Here is a 16,560-nt window from a genome sequence, read left to right on the forward strand (position 1 = left end):
AGCATTGAGAAAGCTGCTAAAACAATCCATTCCAAAGCTGTTGCTTCTCATTTGCGGTGCCTCTGCTGTTGTCAAGGTTGTTTACTCTTCCAGAAGTAGAGGAGTACTTTCTTCAACAGGTCCAGCAGCAGGGAACAGCAGCTGTGCAAATCAGATCAAGCACATTTTCCCCTACAGTGATTGGCCCTACTTCTTTCTTTCATACTCAAAGAGAGCCAGAGGCAAAGATAAATTCTGGTTTTCTGTCACAAGTGTGGGCTGACTACATGCTAGTAAGTTCTGTCATTTTAGTCCACTGAGTAATATTAATTACTGCAGCAGTATATGGCTTGGTTTGGCCATTGGGTTGCAAAGCATTTGATTACACATTAAGTCTTGCCAATTTAATTAAACTACCATAAAAAAGTAATTGTGTATCTATTCAAATACTAAGGGGGAGGATGTGTTTATGTAAACTAGACCTGTGACCTTTTCAGTGTAAATATACAGAGAAACTTTTTAAAGTGAGCTTTGAAAGTTTTCTCAAAGATCTCTTGACACACAGAATTAAGCACAAGCATGTATCTTCAGATCCCAAAAGATCGGTCTTGCTTGTGAATTACACTGCTTGTAATTTTGATTCACCTGGATGTAGCCTTGAGATTATACCTTGAGGAACTAGTCCTAGCTGAGTTACCATAGGAGCCAAAAACCCACAACATAAATGTATGCCTGCACTGTGTTTTCTTAGGAGCTTTCAAATTCTGAAGAGCATCACTTGACAGTACAGACAGCTTGCCAACATGTCAGTGTTCAAAATATTTTGGGCTTTATAACTGAAGACAGTTAATAAAACTTTACCTGCAGACAAAATCTGGAGCACTGTTCGGAGGAGAACATTAATATTTTTTGCACAGCACAAAATTAATTGCTGCTATTTTAAATTAGATGATGCTCTAAAGTAGTCTTCAGGATCACTTACAGCAGAAGCACATATCCATTTTGGAATTGGCCAAACTATGAGTCATGGCAAAAGCAGTCCCCTTGCCCACATTAAATTCTGGCTGCCTGTCAGCTGAGTGTCAGCTCTTCTCTATAAACACTCTTGTCCCTGTATAGCTGTTTAATAGGTATGTGCAAATGAAGCCTAATATCTATATTGGGGTGCTAAAGCTATTTTTTTCTGAGCTTATTTTCTCAAACCCACAGTTTTTGACAATCAGATATTTATTTATTCACTACATTTGCAACAGTTTACTAGAAAAGCATAAAAAAAATTACTAAGTATAAATATACACATTACATTAAAGTGCATTAACAAGAAACAAAATGTCATCTCGCACAAAATTAATTGCTTCCCATAATCCTATAGACGAGTGTGGCAGAGAGACACAGACACACTACATAAGTCAATACTTACATGTTGTAACATGTAAGAGTTTGCATTCTGAAATTCTTCCTTTTGTAATTGTCTACCAAACTAAACATTTTCTTTGGGATGTGCCAATAGGGCATATATGAATTTTGCTTTTTCATTTTGAAGATTGGTTGCTTGATTAGGGGAATGTTCTAATTTATTTTAAAGAATGATTCTACATTGCCTAATACCCATTTGTGTAGATGGAATTTAATATTAGCACAAAATCTCTCCAGTCCTTTACACCATACCTTCATACCATCCATCTCAAGTCTTAACTTTAGGGAACTGGCTTATTTTGAAACAGCTGCATTACTTTAAGACTTCTAGTTCTGCGGAGGTCTTCTAGGCTCCAAATGGGTACAAAATATTTAATTTAGAATTTTCAAAAAAGCAAACTGATCTTTGTATAGGAGGAAGAAAATAATTTTAACTCTGCTCACTGTCTTATAAATGGGCAAACTGTCTGTAATCTACTCCTGTGGGTATTTTGCGTGTTTACGTATATATTTTTATTCATGTATGTATGTATGTATATACACACATATGTACATATGTATGTGCAAACACACGTATTCTTTTTTATCTAGTCTCTGTGTATTACTGGCATTTATGCACATTTCATCTCCTTGCATCAGGCCCTTACTTTCCTAAGACCCATTACATAATCAATCATACAATACTTTGCCAATAAATCCTATAGTACACAATTTATAGAATGTGTGAAGATCCAAAATGCTTTAAAAATTTCGCTAGCCTGCGGGGTAAAAGACTATTCACTACTTTCAGAGAAAGAATCTTGGAAAACTGTTTTGGTTTTTTGATTGTTTACTTTCCAGACTTCTTAGATATATTCATGATCTGTGTGTCAAAAGAAATTATATATGTTTCAATAGTGTATGATGTAGGAGTAAACTATAATCTTTGGATGCTTCGCAATTTGGTTGCATAATTACCTACATTCCCTTCCTTTTCCTTTTCCCATTTTTCAAATCACAAAATTTTAATCAGGTGAAGGTGGAACAAAGGTTCATCTGGGTAGATGTTGCATGAAACTGTTCTGCCTGTGACCCTGAGCAATCAATGTCTCCTTAGCAATGCTTTATGGCTTCGACGTGTACATCCTCAAAATATGTGGATGAGCACATCTCGCAGACCGCTCTTAAGGGCCATCTCAGTGGTATTGAGATTAAAGAAATAGAGTAGCAAAGTATCTGGAAGAATTTTAAATCAGTTCCTTGCTTTTAAATATACAAAATATTTTTTTTAAATATTTATCAATCTATTTAAATATTTACAGTAAGCAGAGTTAAATTAAAAAGGAGCCTGGCTGGACAGTGCTGGGAACCTAAGGACTAGATGCTTGTGGGGTTTAGTTTTGGTTGGTTTTGAGTTTTTAACACACTGGGGTAGAAGGAGAGAGATCTATAAAACAGGAGATGTATTGACATGGACACAAAGGGTTATTGGAGCAGTTGGGTACATGCTTCAGCCCAGTCTAGTGTAATGGCCAGCAGGTGTTCAGCCTGGATATCTGGCATGGAGGTTTCCTTCCCATCAGTTTAACGAATCTCTTTCCAAGAAGATAAAGGCAGCTGAACAGAAGGAGGACTGGAGGGCTAGCACACACTTCGGTGTTACCTTGAGTGGAACTGAATGAGAGCAAGGAGCTTAACTGGCTCTAAAACTCTGAAGTACTCTCAAGCCTGCCACTTTGGATGTTGCTAAGAGAGCTACGTTAGGAGTTTCTCACCTTTGTATTGATGCTTCTTGCAATTAATTAAAATGATAAAAGATTTTACACTGATAATATGTTTTTTTTAAACTGCTTAGTGAATTAAATTCTAACCCTTTTTTTCCTCACAGTCAATAAAGGAGTCCTTTGATTTGACCACTGTCATTCAGTAAGCATCTCCTGCTGTCATAAATACTGCAAGCCATTGGTAGGCCTGTGCTGAAAGCAGCACAAGAGCATTGGCAGTACCAGTCAATGGGATTGGTCTTTGAGTGGAAGAAAATAACTTGTATTGGCAAATGAGGCCTTTCTATTAACACCAGTTTGGCTTACAAGATGATTTATGGTTTCTTGTTGAACTGTGTCTCCTTGTCTTCCTAACTTCTTTTCCTGTCTCAAATCACATAAAATTACAACATAAAATTTTTTCCAGCTTAACTGTAAAAGTATTATGTATGGAAAATGAAACATAGTCTGGAAAGTCAGTATGATAAGCACAAATTACATTCTGTCACCTATAAAGCAGTCTGGACAATTTGCAGAATAACCATTTCATTCTGTGATAACTGCATAGCATTATCTAGCAAAGAAATCCAGTGATCAAAGCACACAGTAAGTCAAAAATGGCTGTCTGAGAATCTGAATTCACCTTTGGAAAGGTTTTTAGTTTCTGCTTTTTGAAACAACAGGGAACTCCAATCTGAAAGCTGTATCAGGCTTTCATGTATCATCTGAAGCAGCCTCCAAGGGTATAATAAATTACTCTGTGGATTCAGTTTTTCTCTTGCCTTCTGGAGCTATCAGTGTTGTGCTTCAAGTACCAATTTAGTCTTTAGCAAAGTGGAGCTAAGTTCAGTAAGCATGCTGTTACAACTGGGAAATACCATTCGCTACAATTGCTGCCACTAAATTAATAAGACTTTAAAATAATGCACTACATAGGATGTAAAACCAGTTTATTCTATGTAGCATTCATTTCTTTTTAAAGTTATATTTCTAACCTTCCGATTTCTGTGCAAGGTTGTCCTAACAATGCAAAACCATTTTGAAGAAACTTCCAAAATGGAAGTTGGTATCATTCATTAGAGAATGGTTCTTGGTTTTGGCACTTTGTTTCCGTTAGAAATTTTAAGTGGATACTGAGTTGTAAGGGATTAGGGTCTTTCAGTTTTCAGTTATTAAGCAGAACAATTTTGGCACCTGAAAGCCAATATTCCTTTGCTACTACTAAGAAAATTGAATCTGTTACATTTAGTCTGTTTTGAAGATTGTTACTGCAGTTACAAAGCCTATTCAGTTTTTTATAAGCAGATTTAAGAGATGAGATGCAGTAGCATGATTTTATATTTTAAAAAGTTACATTTCTTGAGTGGTTTTGGGTGGGAAAAAAAATACAATGCCTTTCTTTTGCCTTCCTTTTCTATTCAGTACCATGCCATCATAAAAATTATCAACAGTTCTATCATGTTTCCTCAAACAGCAAGAATGGCACTTTGAACTTCTATAGATTAAGCTGGGGGGTAGGGAAGTGGGATAAATGGGGTAGAAAAAAACCTCAAAACTAAACATATTAAAACCTTTCCATGATGCTAACATTGCATTTTATGGATGACTAACATGTTTCAAAGTAGTTCACTCTCTTCCCAAAGTCTATCCACTCTGTAAGTCATCCGGAAACTTGCACCATCATTTCTTTTGTATGCAAAATGGACACTTTTTCAGACTATTCTACTGATCATCTTGTCCATGTTACTTGTAATATTTTTCAATGCTCTAGGGAAATTTTACTGAAAACAGTGCATGGAATTGTGGACTAATTTTGTTTCCTCAGGGTCTGTCAGGATCCATTCTGCTGTTTGGGGTTTTTTTAGTACTATCTCAGAATACCACTTGTGTGATCTGCTGAGGACACTGTCTATAATGCGCCTTTCCAAAAACAGGATTTCCAGGTGATTATTGCAAAGGTTACAGGTTTAGGCAGAAATGCATTTACATAAATCAAAGTTACAGATCTTACCAAAATTAAATTAGGGCTGAGCCAATTATCTAAAAAAAATCTAAAAAGGTAAGAAATTCTAAAACCTAATGGAGACCTTTAAGTTCCTGAGATTTTTATCCATCTCAAACTCTTTTCCCTTCACAGAGAACGTAGGGAAATTATATTTTGCCACACAACACAGCAATTTCATCAATATTGTCTGAAAACATAATTCCACTTTTCTGAAAATATGCTTTTCCCGTATCTTCCAAGTGAGCAGTTTCTGGTGATGCATAGCAAGAGCCTACTTGTGTTCAGAAAAGCTTTTTTAGTTTACATAAAATACATAACCACAATGTTCCACCTTTTACCAATAAAGCTATTTTTCCGGTAAGATGTTGTCCAGCTAATCAGCTTCCAAAGAGACCTGATGAGCTGACTAGCCCCAAGTTACTAAAGCAGATGGCCCAGCCCTAAACTATTTCTGTTTCTAAAATAAATAGCATTGGAAATATTTCTTTTCTAAACACTTCTCAGTTCCTTGTTATGCTCATACACATGTTTCTGGGTTAGTTACAACTTCGCCATTTTTTTCAGGCTCATCTTTCAGAAACTGCTCCACTTCAATAGAGTCCACTTTGGCATCTTCAGGAGTTTTGTTTTCGCATTTGTTTAATTCCTCTCTTTCTGCTGCTTCTTCTTTTGTATGTGGTTCTTCTGATTTTTTCTTAATGCAGAAGAAATTCCCCAAGGCCAATACAAGGGCTGAGGTGGTAACTTCAATTCCAGCAATAATGAAAACAAACATGTACCTCCCTGTTGCATCCAGGAGTTTTCCTGAAAAAGGCAACATTCCAGGTAATTAACAAAAGTGATTATCTTGCAGTGAATATTTTTCTGATTTTTAAAGCATTTTGACTCTCCTGTCTAGAATCACCATGACTACCTAACAAGATTTTTTGAAATAGGATTAAAATGAGTTTATAACAAAATATTTCTCAATTATTTCGGTTCAGTTTAACAGTCACTGACACTACATGAGATATCAAAACACATAGTCTGCTGCACACAGAGGCATGCAGTTCATCTGAAAGTAAAACTGGCCTCGCCTTCAGATGCGAAAGATCAAACAGATGCTTTGTATTTCAGATAAAAATATGTGCATCCATGGATGGTATCTGTGTCATCTGTATCATGATCTGATCATCATTATCCTCTTGCTCCCAATTTCATTTACCTTTCTACACGGGTAGTGGACTGCCTGCTTAAAACGAAAATGTTATTCAATAGTCAGTCTGGAGTAACTGACTGGTTCTGACACTGGGAAAGGTAAATTTTTACAGGATGCGGTGGATGTGAAAGAACAGGTGGGAGGATATGAAGGAAGTGCCTCTCCAAACCTGAAGATTGGAGGAAGTGCTGCATAATACTGGTTTTCCCATGAAGGGGCTTTTGTTATAATAAAAATACTTGTCTGGTATAATAAACATTCTATGGCAGTGACCTGATGGGTCTTGGGAGGGAAAGTGTGTTTCAGTTCAGGGTCTGTAAAATGTATGTTCTTTGATTAGTAATTAATTTGTGTTTTGACTTCAAATTAATGAATTTTACTATTTTGTCATGTCCCCTTATTCTTGGGTTGTAAGACGTGCAGTAGAAGCACTCCACCTTCCTTAAATCAGTCTGGTTTTATAGGCCTCCTTGTAGGATTTTATTTTGTCCTTCAGATGTTTTCTTTCCTCCTCCAAATCTACCATGGATATAGAAAATGTATCCTAATATTTCCCAAAGAAAATTGACAGGTTTCATATTCTGAATCCCTGTCAGCTATCTACCAATAAGAAGATCAGTGCAGGGTTTCAGAAAGAAATAGCAGCATCTCAATATGGCAGTTTAACCAATCCTGAAATAGACGCAAGAAGGAAACAGGTTATTCCATCCCTTCTTGGAGTATTTCAGAGTGCAACTGCAGAAAGCCTTTGAAAGATGTGCAACACTAGCACAATCTGCACTTCTTGAGTGACTCGCATCTTTTTCTCAGCTCCCTTATATTTTGTGTAAATGAATGCAATGCACACAATTTTAAATTCTGAGCTAAATGGCATACTTGCCTGCTGATGGTGGGCCAATCAGAACAGCCATAGCTTCTGCCAGGAGCACTAAACCGATAGCACTGGAAAACTTCTGCGTACCAACGATAGCCATGAGAACTTCAAACTGAAGAGCACCTACCATTCCATAAGAAATGCCAAAGAAAATGCAAAAGACCACCAGTCCACCATAATCAACAGACATAGAGCCCATGAGATCTGTAAAACCATTAAAAATCATAGCAAAACTGAAGAGGTACACACAGCGTGGTCTAACCCATTTAAGACCAGCTACCATTCCACAGATTGGGCGAGCAAAGATATCAATGAATCCCAGAATAGTCAGAAGAAAAGCTGCTTTGGTGTCTTGATACCCTAAATCCTTGGCATAACTCACAACAAACACTGGAGGAACAAAGAGGCCAAGCACCATGATAGATGCTGCTAGTGTATAGATTACAAAACCACTGTCTTTAAACACACTGAAATCCAGAAGTTTTTTCTTCACTTTCTTCTCAGCTGGCTCTTTGGTAGCTTCAGCCTTTTTGGGTGGCTCCAAAGGTCTCATTAGTGCTCCGCATACACAGCAGTTGAGCAGCATCCCACCCAGGATAAGGAATCCTCCTCTCCAACCGTACTCATGCTGTAATATCTGCCCCAATGGTGAGAGAGCACAAAGAAACACTGGACTCCCAGCAGCAGATAGCCCATTGGCTAAGGGCCGGCGTTTGTCAAAGTAACGGTTTAACATGATGAGTGAAGGCTGAAAGTTTAGTGCCAAACCCAAACCTGTAGTAGAGGGTACATAAAAATTAATACTGGCCTACAATATCATTGTTAAAGATATTCTAATTACAGTTTTTCTGACTCATGACTTAAGAGAAAATAGTTTTGTTCCAAATGGACAGAAGAATCCCAAGATAACACAAAGTATTTTACCCCCATAGTGTTATTGTACTTTATGATTACACTTCATGCTAATAACAAAAATAAATGACCTTTTAATTTCACACTTATCTGCCATCTTTATAAAAGCCCAGTTGGGTGATCCTTATGCTTCGGGTATTTTTCACTTAAACAAAACTTCAGCCTAAAGATAAGATATAAGTGAACTCATTTTCAGCATAGTACTTACCAGTAATCACACCTGCAGTTAGATATATCTGAACGATGCTTGTGCAGAAGGAAGCTATCACCATCCCCATTGAAGCAAAAAGGCCACCCACCAGCATGACAGGGCGACAACCAAAGCGATTGACACATACGCTACAAAGTGGACCTAGGCAAGAAAAGCAAATTACAGTTGCTACAATAAACCAACTTTTACAACTGATTTTCTGATACTTTGTATTTCTTTGGTAGATTTCAAAGTGCAACGTTCATAGTAGGAATCAATGATCTTAAAGGTCTAAGGTCTTTCCAACTTCAGTGATTCTGACTTGTTTTGTACTTTGTCCATAAAGTCAGGCCAATCAGGAAAAATGTCCTTCCCTCTGTAGTCAAATACTTTTGTAGTCAAATACTTTTGACTATTTGTAGTCAATATTTTTTGTCTTCATAGTGCCTTGTGATTTTTCTTTTTCATCATCTTTAGCAGCTACTGACTTACAAAGACATAATTTTAAATAAACTGGATGGGCTTAAAAAATCTTCTGATTGATGTGATTATTAGTAATTCTTCCTTGGAATGCCTTATTTGCACACAACTAATGATATGCAGTCATGATACAGACTGTAAACGGCTGTAAGATTTACAAACTTAATTGTATGACAATAATAACTGTAATAACAATAATTGTAATTAAAAAATTGTAATAACAATACTGTTTCAAAACCAGATAACTACTCACCTGTTCCGTAAAGCATGGCCAACAGAATGGAGGAAATCCATGCAGTGTCGCTATATCCAATGCCAAATTCCCGGATAAGTTCTTTAAAGAAGACACTAACTGCCTTAGGAAAGGCATAGGAGAATCCTGTGATGATAAAACAGCCGAAAAGGACAGCCCAGCCCCAGCCTCCATCAGGGGCTTTAACACCTGAGGGACCATCATCAGCTACTACAGCTCCCATGATGAAGAAGCTTGTGTGTTCCCTAAGAAACAAAAAGCAATTAGTATTCTAAAATTGCACTACCATTTAAACTAAGGCTTGGAATTACTTTTAAAAAACAGTCTTGTAAATGCAGTGCAATTTTAACTATTTCTTGTTTAGGTTTTTACAAAGCTTGCAAAAGCACATTAAAATGAGATGCACGCAGCTGAGTTTTAAATTAATGGCCCTGCACAGCTCTCAAAGTCAAAGCTGGATTTCATCCAAAGCACTGCTTCATCAAAAAACTGAAGCTGTAACAGCATTTCAGGGGTGTATCTGACTGTCACAAATATGTAATAATTACTGCATTAAAGTCTGCAAGATATTTTATATAAGACCTTTTTACATGAAGCTCCTGGCCTATTCACTTAGGAGACCTGTTGCATCACAAATGCTCTGTGAAATGGAGGACTAATCACCTAGATTTTTTTATTCCCCACTGAGGACAGCTGTACAGCCCTGATACCCTGTTATCTTGAAAAGATAGAAAGGTCCCCTTGAGATGATGATGAGCTATCATTTTTCACACATCAAGTTCAAATGATAAACTGCAATGAAAATCCCCAAGAGCCATTTTTGTGGATGCTGGGAGTTAGTAACTGAAGCAATGCTCAGTACAGCTGCCTGCCTGACACAAATATTTGCCATTGTTGTTACTACATGATCAGTAAGAAAAAGTAATATTTTATGAATCTCGGCTCAAATGTATAAAGAACAGGAATAAGATGTAAAATTGAAGCACTTCAGGGAGTACTGTCACTCGCGCTGCTTTCAAGTTGTCCAAATATTTCATTTGAAGTGAAGGTTGAAAATATTGGGGGAAGGTTTGGGCAGTTTTCCTTCATTTCCATTACCCGTCTAATAGCAACACAAAGTTAGTAATAATACATGAGCACGCTTTGTTGAAATACAGCAACTGGCAATCTCTCCAGACTGCTTATACAGTGCTGGGTGGGGATATTCAGTGCCTTACAGCATTCGCCTCTGGGCACAGGCTGGGACTGTCTCCTTTACTGCGTCTACAGCAAAGTTGTTATAAAGGCAGTCTCTGCAGACCTAACAGGGCTGAACCCCGATAGCAAACTACATCCATGCCATATGAAGCGGCGAGTGGCTTTGAGAAGAAACACCGTTAAGAACTATTTGGCAGCACGCTTCTTCCTTTCAGAAGAGAACTGTCCAAGATTTTCAGGGGGAGAGAAGTCAACTCGGCACGCGGCGCAGGGAGCCTGGTGCGGCCGCGGTTCGGAGGAAGAGCCGGCTCCCCGCGCCGCACTCCGACCCTCGGGCAGAGGCTGCCGGAGCCGCCCCGCCCGCGGCCCCGCCTGACCCGCGCGGTGATGCCCCAGCGGGGCGCGCGCGGCCGCCGCACTGAGACGTGCGGGACGTGACTCCCGGGCCGGGGGCGGGCGCTGCCCGCCAGTTGCGCGCGCGGCCCGGGCGGAGCCGGGGCCGCACCCCCGCCCAGCGCTCGCAACCGCCGTTGCCGGAGCCCGGTGCTCCCACAGGAGAGGGAAATATCCTCCTTCCTGGCCGTTCTTGAGCTCTTCCATGCCCAGCAGAGCAAGTCAGCCTGAAAGAGACACATTCTGATGCACCTGCCTTACGGAGCTTACCATCTTTGCCATGAGGAGCAGTCTCTAAAACGGTTTTATGTTTTGCTGTGATGAAAGAGGTAGACTTGCTGATGTGAGGGAACCTGGCCTACTTTCCAGCATTTCATAAAAAAAGGTCTACAGGGGAACACACAGTAATATCCATTTACTCTTTACATCACGACTACTACCACATTTGGCTAAAAATCACCATAAGCCAGCACACCAGATCTTCAGGCACCATCCTTTCAAGAGTGATTCACGTTTGCACACGCGCGCCTCAAAAACAGCTCTCTTAAAGGGAAAGGCTGAGAGAACTTGGATGGTTCAGCATGCAGAAGAGGATGCTCTGGGGAAGCCTTATTGCACCTTTCCAGTGTCTGAAGTGGCTACAAGAAGGCTGGAAAGGGACTTGTTACAAGGGCATGCCGTGATTGAACAAGGGGGAATGACTTCAAACTGACAGTAGATTTAGATTAGGTATTAGGAGAAATTCTTTAGTCTGAGGGTGATGGGGCCCTGGTTGCCCAGAGAAGCTGTGGCCGTCTCATCCCTGGAAGAGTTCCAGGCCTGGTTAGACAGGGTTTGGAGCCATGTGGCCTGATGGAAGGTGTTCGTGCCCACAGCAGCGGGTTGGAATGAGATTAAAGTTTCTTCCAACCCAAACTACTCTATGATTCTACAATCAATGTTATTCATCTAGTTTTGTCCATTGGATATTCATGTTAACACATCAAAATAAAAAGACCATTAACCAGAACTAAATGAACCCTGTCTCCATAAACACAGCAAGAATGTACTTCATCCTGTTATGGTGTACCTTACTAGGCTGGGCTGCATTCACCTCCTTAAGAGGTGAATAATAAATAATAAGGAAGTAGTGCAGAGGTTCCTTTACAAAATGTATAAACGAGGGGTACCACCTTTAGAAAAGGCAGGCTTCTGGTTGATCTGCACTGGCAAAATTTTTACTTAGGATTTCACTACAGTGCTGGGATGCCATCAAAGCCTGCTAAGATAGAAGGCTACTGCCTAACTATTGCAACAGCTTGTTTTGCTTTCTGCTTTTGCCAGCTCAGCTCTATTTTAGAGGCAAAGGATTACATTTAACTGGCTGCAGCTCAGTTTCATATTTCCACAACAGACATAACAGTATTGTCAGTATTTGTTCCAGATTCCTTCTATCATGAATGGATTCTTGCTTTGGTAAAGGGCAAAACAAAGGTAGCATCTGGGGTTTCATCTTCCTGATATTATCTTCTTCTTGTCATGGAAACTAATATAGACTCAGTTAGGAGGAAATATTAGGTAGCATTGTGGGTGGTGTGATGGTGTGGTTTCTGGGATGATGTATTATAAAAAGGAGCAGCTAGAAAAGGGAAGAATCTATTATTTCTGTTTAGCCACTACTCTTATTGGCAACATAGCTGTACTTCATGGTCAGCAGTATGGGTAGGAAGGACACTTATGAGCATGTACACTGACTTATATAGCTTGAGAACTTCGTGTTCTCAAGAAGAATTAATTTCAGGAATTTTCAAGAATAATTAATTTATTTTAACTACAGCTGAAATCTACACGACCTTGACTTTCTATGATACAAATAAGAGATGGTTATCAAAAATAGAACATAAGCCTCCGAGTAGGGAACCCAGTTCAGCCTAGACTTCAGTCTGGAGCCACACCCAGGTAAGATTTGTATAACTACAAAATAAGGAAGATGGTATAAGCTGAGTAATGTAGACATCCTCCTTCAGTTTTTCTTATCTGTGAACAAAGAAAATAATTTCTCTCTTCATAGAGTGTTGGGGGTATGAATATCTTGAAAAGCATAGGCTGCTTAATGTTGTGCTAACAGGAATTATAAACCTCCTGTATTTACCCAAAGGTATTAAAATCTAAGTAAACAAAATATGCATGTTATTCTTGATTTTAAGGATTCCTAAGACTAACCAACTCTACTGAAATTTTTCAGGAAATGATTCCTGAAAAAAAGTTTTTATTTTAATATTCTCCAGACCCTTATGATAGCCCTCTACATATAGAACAACTACCCTTTGTATTGACATCACTGACATCTGCCTATTCAGCATGACTTTAACTCCTTCCTGCTTCTCCAAAGTACAAATGCAAAAATCTTTAAATCAGATTTTATTACAACTCAGGTAACTCATAGTAGCCATTTAGATGGGCCACTGGTATAACCCACTAGTGCATTTCCTGTGGCTTACCTGCTTAAATATTAGCCAGTAGAATTATATGCTCATTCCAAAGGCTGTTCCCTACAAAATCATTACCATATTTATCAATGCCTATTTTAACCTCCTGTCCTCCTTGCAAGGCCCCACAGTGACTGCCACAGTCCCATTTTGGCCTCCTCCATTTCAAATCAGACAATTTTTCGAGGTCTGCTGCCTTTCTTAAGGGTTTGCCAGTTTTCAGAATTCTCTCATCTCCCTCTTAGAACGCTTAGAATAATTCTGTGCTGTCTGTAGCTGTAAGTGGTGTTCCATACCAAATCTTGACTATTAATTATTCTCCAGTCCCCATTTAGCCTCAAAACAGCTGTTCACTGCTGCTGCACAGTGAGTAACGTTCATCACAAGTCATTAGCAGACCTCACTGACAGTAAATTCACACTGCAATTTTATGTGTAGCAGATAATGATAACAAGTTTAAATTCTATTATCTGGGTAGAGTGCTCTATAGGCAAAGTTGTGACTATTTATTTGCTTGTCCTATTTTATATCATGAAAAGTTGCAGAATCCCAACTTCACTTAAGAACAACTTACGATTAATTTTCATGCATCATGAAAATTAATTTCAGCTCTGTGGCTGTGATGGCTTTGCAAAATATTGAAGCTTTAGAAAAACGTAAATGCTTGACAATTGCTTATAGTGAAGATGTGTCCTTATATTGTTTAGTATAAATCCAAAAAGTGACAGAGATAGATAAAAACTAATTAAGGGTCGAGTCCTGTCACCAGCTGGGCATCTCTGCTTATTTTTGCAGACTATAATGGAACTACCTTTATATATAAAGTGCTCACATGCACATACACTGTATCTCAAGCTAGGTGAGCACTTGTAGCTGAATTTAGTGAGAAAAGATAATCTGGCTCAGAGGTAATTTTACACTTTGGACAGTGCATTTTCATAATAGGGTGTCACACATTGAGATATGTGAATTGCCACCTTCAGTCACAATTTAAAATGCCACCTTTTTATTTCTATAATATACCTTGAGTTATACTTCTGACTGAAGGTGTACTGTACTAATAGATTCTGATTTACATTTTAAAACCGCTGCCACACTGCTTCCTCTGAAATAAACACTGCAAAACCATACATGGCTTTACTCTATGACATCCTAAATTGAACGGATTGCCCAAGAGGAGTGCATTTCCAATAGTGCTAACGGTCTGCCCCTGTGAGGAAGCTGAATTACTGAAATTCAACTCCACCTTTTTGTGCTTTTTCTTCTCTCCACAGAATTGCTTAGAAGGCAAACCGCAGACCCCTTCAGGTGGATTGCGACCAGCATCAAAACAAGGCTCTTTCCCAAGAGATGGAGGGGCTTCGGCGGCCGCCGCGCGGGAGGGGCCGTGGGGGAGAGGGCTTGGGAATACAATGGTGGCGGTCGCGGCGTCGCCACGGCCACGACCGCTCGCGCGGCGCTCCGGGGCGGGCACGTAGCCCGCGCAGCCCTCAGCCGAGGCGGCTCCCGGGGAACGCTTGGGTCGCCGCCGCAGCCAATGCTCACGCAGACCGCGGAGACGCCGCACGATTCCGCGCCCGGGTGCCCCACCGTTCTTAGTGTGCTCGCTGCACCGACTAACGGGGCTCCTGCCTGGGGCTGAGACGATGTCCCTATGAGGGAACAGTCCCTCAGACTGCTCGTCACTCGCTCTGACGGACCTGAACGGTCACCGCTATGACAAAAAATTCCGAAATTCACCTCCGAGGGCTCTACACTGAAACAGGAGCTGAGCAGTAGCGAAGGGACAGCGGAGGCGAGAGACCCTCGTCCCCCAGTAACGGTGTGAAGCCACGAATGGCGAAAACAAAGCCCGAGCTCGCGGGCGTCCCACGAGCCACCGGTGTGGCACTGTACGTGCCCTCGGGCCGGCGGCACTACGCGCCTAGGCGTGACCCGGCTGCCAGAGGGGAAGCCGAGGGCCACGCTCTCTCGTAGCAGGCGGAGTGGTGCTCGGTGGCCAGCACCGCTCAGCGCCCGGACAGCGCTTTCAGGCTGGTGGCTCTGAGGACGTTGGGCGACCCATACGGCAACGCGGGTTTCCCGACGAAGAGCTGAGCCCGCGTGGCCCCACGAGCGAGGAGAAACGCAGGCAGTGGGACGACGCCGCGCCGACCCTCGTGGGGTGGTGCCAAGGGGTGCGAGAACAGTCGGCGTCGTGCTCACGTCCCCACCGGCGCCAAGCGTAGCCTCTGGGCAAAGGATGAACCCGTGACTCTTACGCCGCGCTTTGCCCAAAGCTTGGGCGGCGCAAGGGCTCATCCGCCGGCCCGGAGACCCCCACGCAGAGAAGCGCCCTCGGTCAGGTCGGCGCTCTGGGTTCGGCTCACCCGGCTCCGGACCCCCCACTCCGCGCTCCCCGCGGCGTTCGTCCGCGTGCCCCCTGCAAGGACTCCGCAGCATCACGCACGACGGCCCCGCCTCAGTACCTGAGTCACGTCCCGCGTCTCGGCGCGGGGATGCCCGTGCTGGCGCCGGACCGCAGCCCGCTGTGCCCGTGTGCCCGCGCAGAGCCGCACGGCCCGTCTGCTCCCGGGCTGGAGAGCGCTCCCGCGCGGCGGCTCTGGGGCTGCTCGCCCCGCCCTCCACGCGGGGCGCGCCCTGGGTCCTATCGCCGCCGCGGCGACTCCCCCTCCGCCACAGGTTCTTCGGCGCCCGGGCCCCGGCTGCGCGCAGCGCGACTCCACCGGCGCCGGCTCCGAGCGGGGCCTCGGCGTCTCACAAGGCATCAGCACGAGCTTTGCGCTGCTTGCGTACAGTGCAACGCGGGGCTGGTCCCTGATGGCACGAGTGCTGCGCTGGCTGTCCGGAGGAAGAGGACCTGAGCAGTGGACTTCAACTAATGAATGGATTTCTGCTGTTGAGGTTTGTTCTGTGCTGCCGTTTCTGTTTTATTGGGAGCGATCAGTTTCCTCATTGTCTCCTCCCACGAGAATTACTCCTACTAGCTTCCTTGCTTAGTTGTTTTCTTCTTAGAAATTTGAGTGTGATATTTTGTATATTGAATATTGAATATTCTGATATTGAGTGTGCATTCTGTAGACAACCGTTAGGCTTCCCTCCTCATCCTTTACCAAGGGAGTAAATATTATACTACTCCCTGCAAATACGGTTTCATAACATACTCCTCCTTTTACATCTGGATGGAATGAGCTTTCTGCATTAATCTCTTGGGACTCAACTGGGATTCCTACAAACATTTGATTATAAAACTGATGTGCTGATCTATGAAAGTTGTGGTGGGATTCTTAAAGGCACTGAAAGTAGCACTCCTATGGATACCTGGGGCTTAGGAAATTCAGGAGTAGGTGACTCCATTCTTTTGTGTGCTTCTAGCACACAATCCAATATATACGGGAGTGACACCACACCTTAAATCCTGTGTTTGGTTTTCACTCCCTCACAACAAGACAA

General features: G+C 41.8%; 1 protein-coding gene across 1 annotated transcript; it reads right to left on the reverse strand.

Annotated features, from left to right (window-relative positions):
* Positions 1-515: 515 nt before the first annotated feature.
* On the reverse strand, positions 516-15,676 carry SLC16A3 (solute carrier family 16 member 3). Its single transcript, XM_058038645.1, has 5 exons — positions 15,576-15,676; positions 9,050-9,294; positions 8,335-8,478; positions 7,221-7,988; positions 516-5,946 (listed from the first exon to the last, which is right to left on the reverse strand). The coding sequence occupies exons 2-5, from the start codon at positions 9,270-9,272 to the stop codon at positions 5,660-5,662; spliced, it is 1,422 nt and encodes a 473-aa protein (XP_057894628.1). The 5' UTR covers positions 9,273-9,294; positions 15,576-15,676; the 3' UTR covers positions 516-5,659.
* Positions 15,677-16,560: the final 884 nt, after the last annotated feature.

Source organism: Melospiza georgiana, chromosome 21 (genome assembly GCF_028018845.1).
Source record: "Melospiza georgiana isolate bMelGeo1 chromosome 21, bMelGeo1.pri, whole genome shotgun sequence".
Classification (NCBI taxonomy): Eukaryota; Metazoa; Chordata; class Aves; order Passeriformes; family Passerellidae; genus Melospiza; species Melospiza georgiana.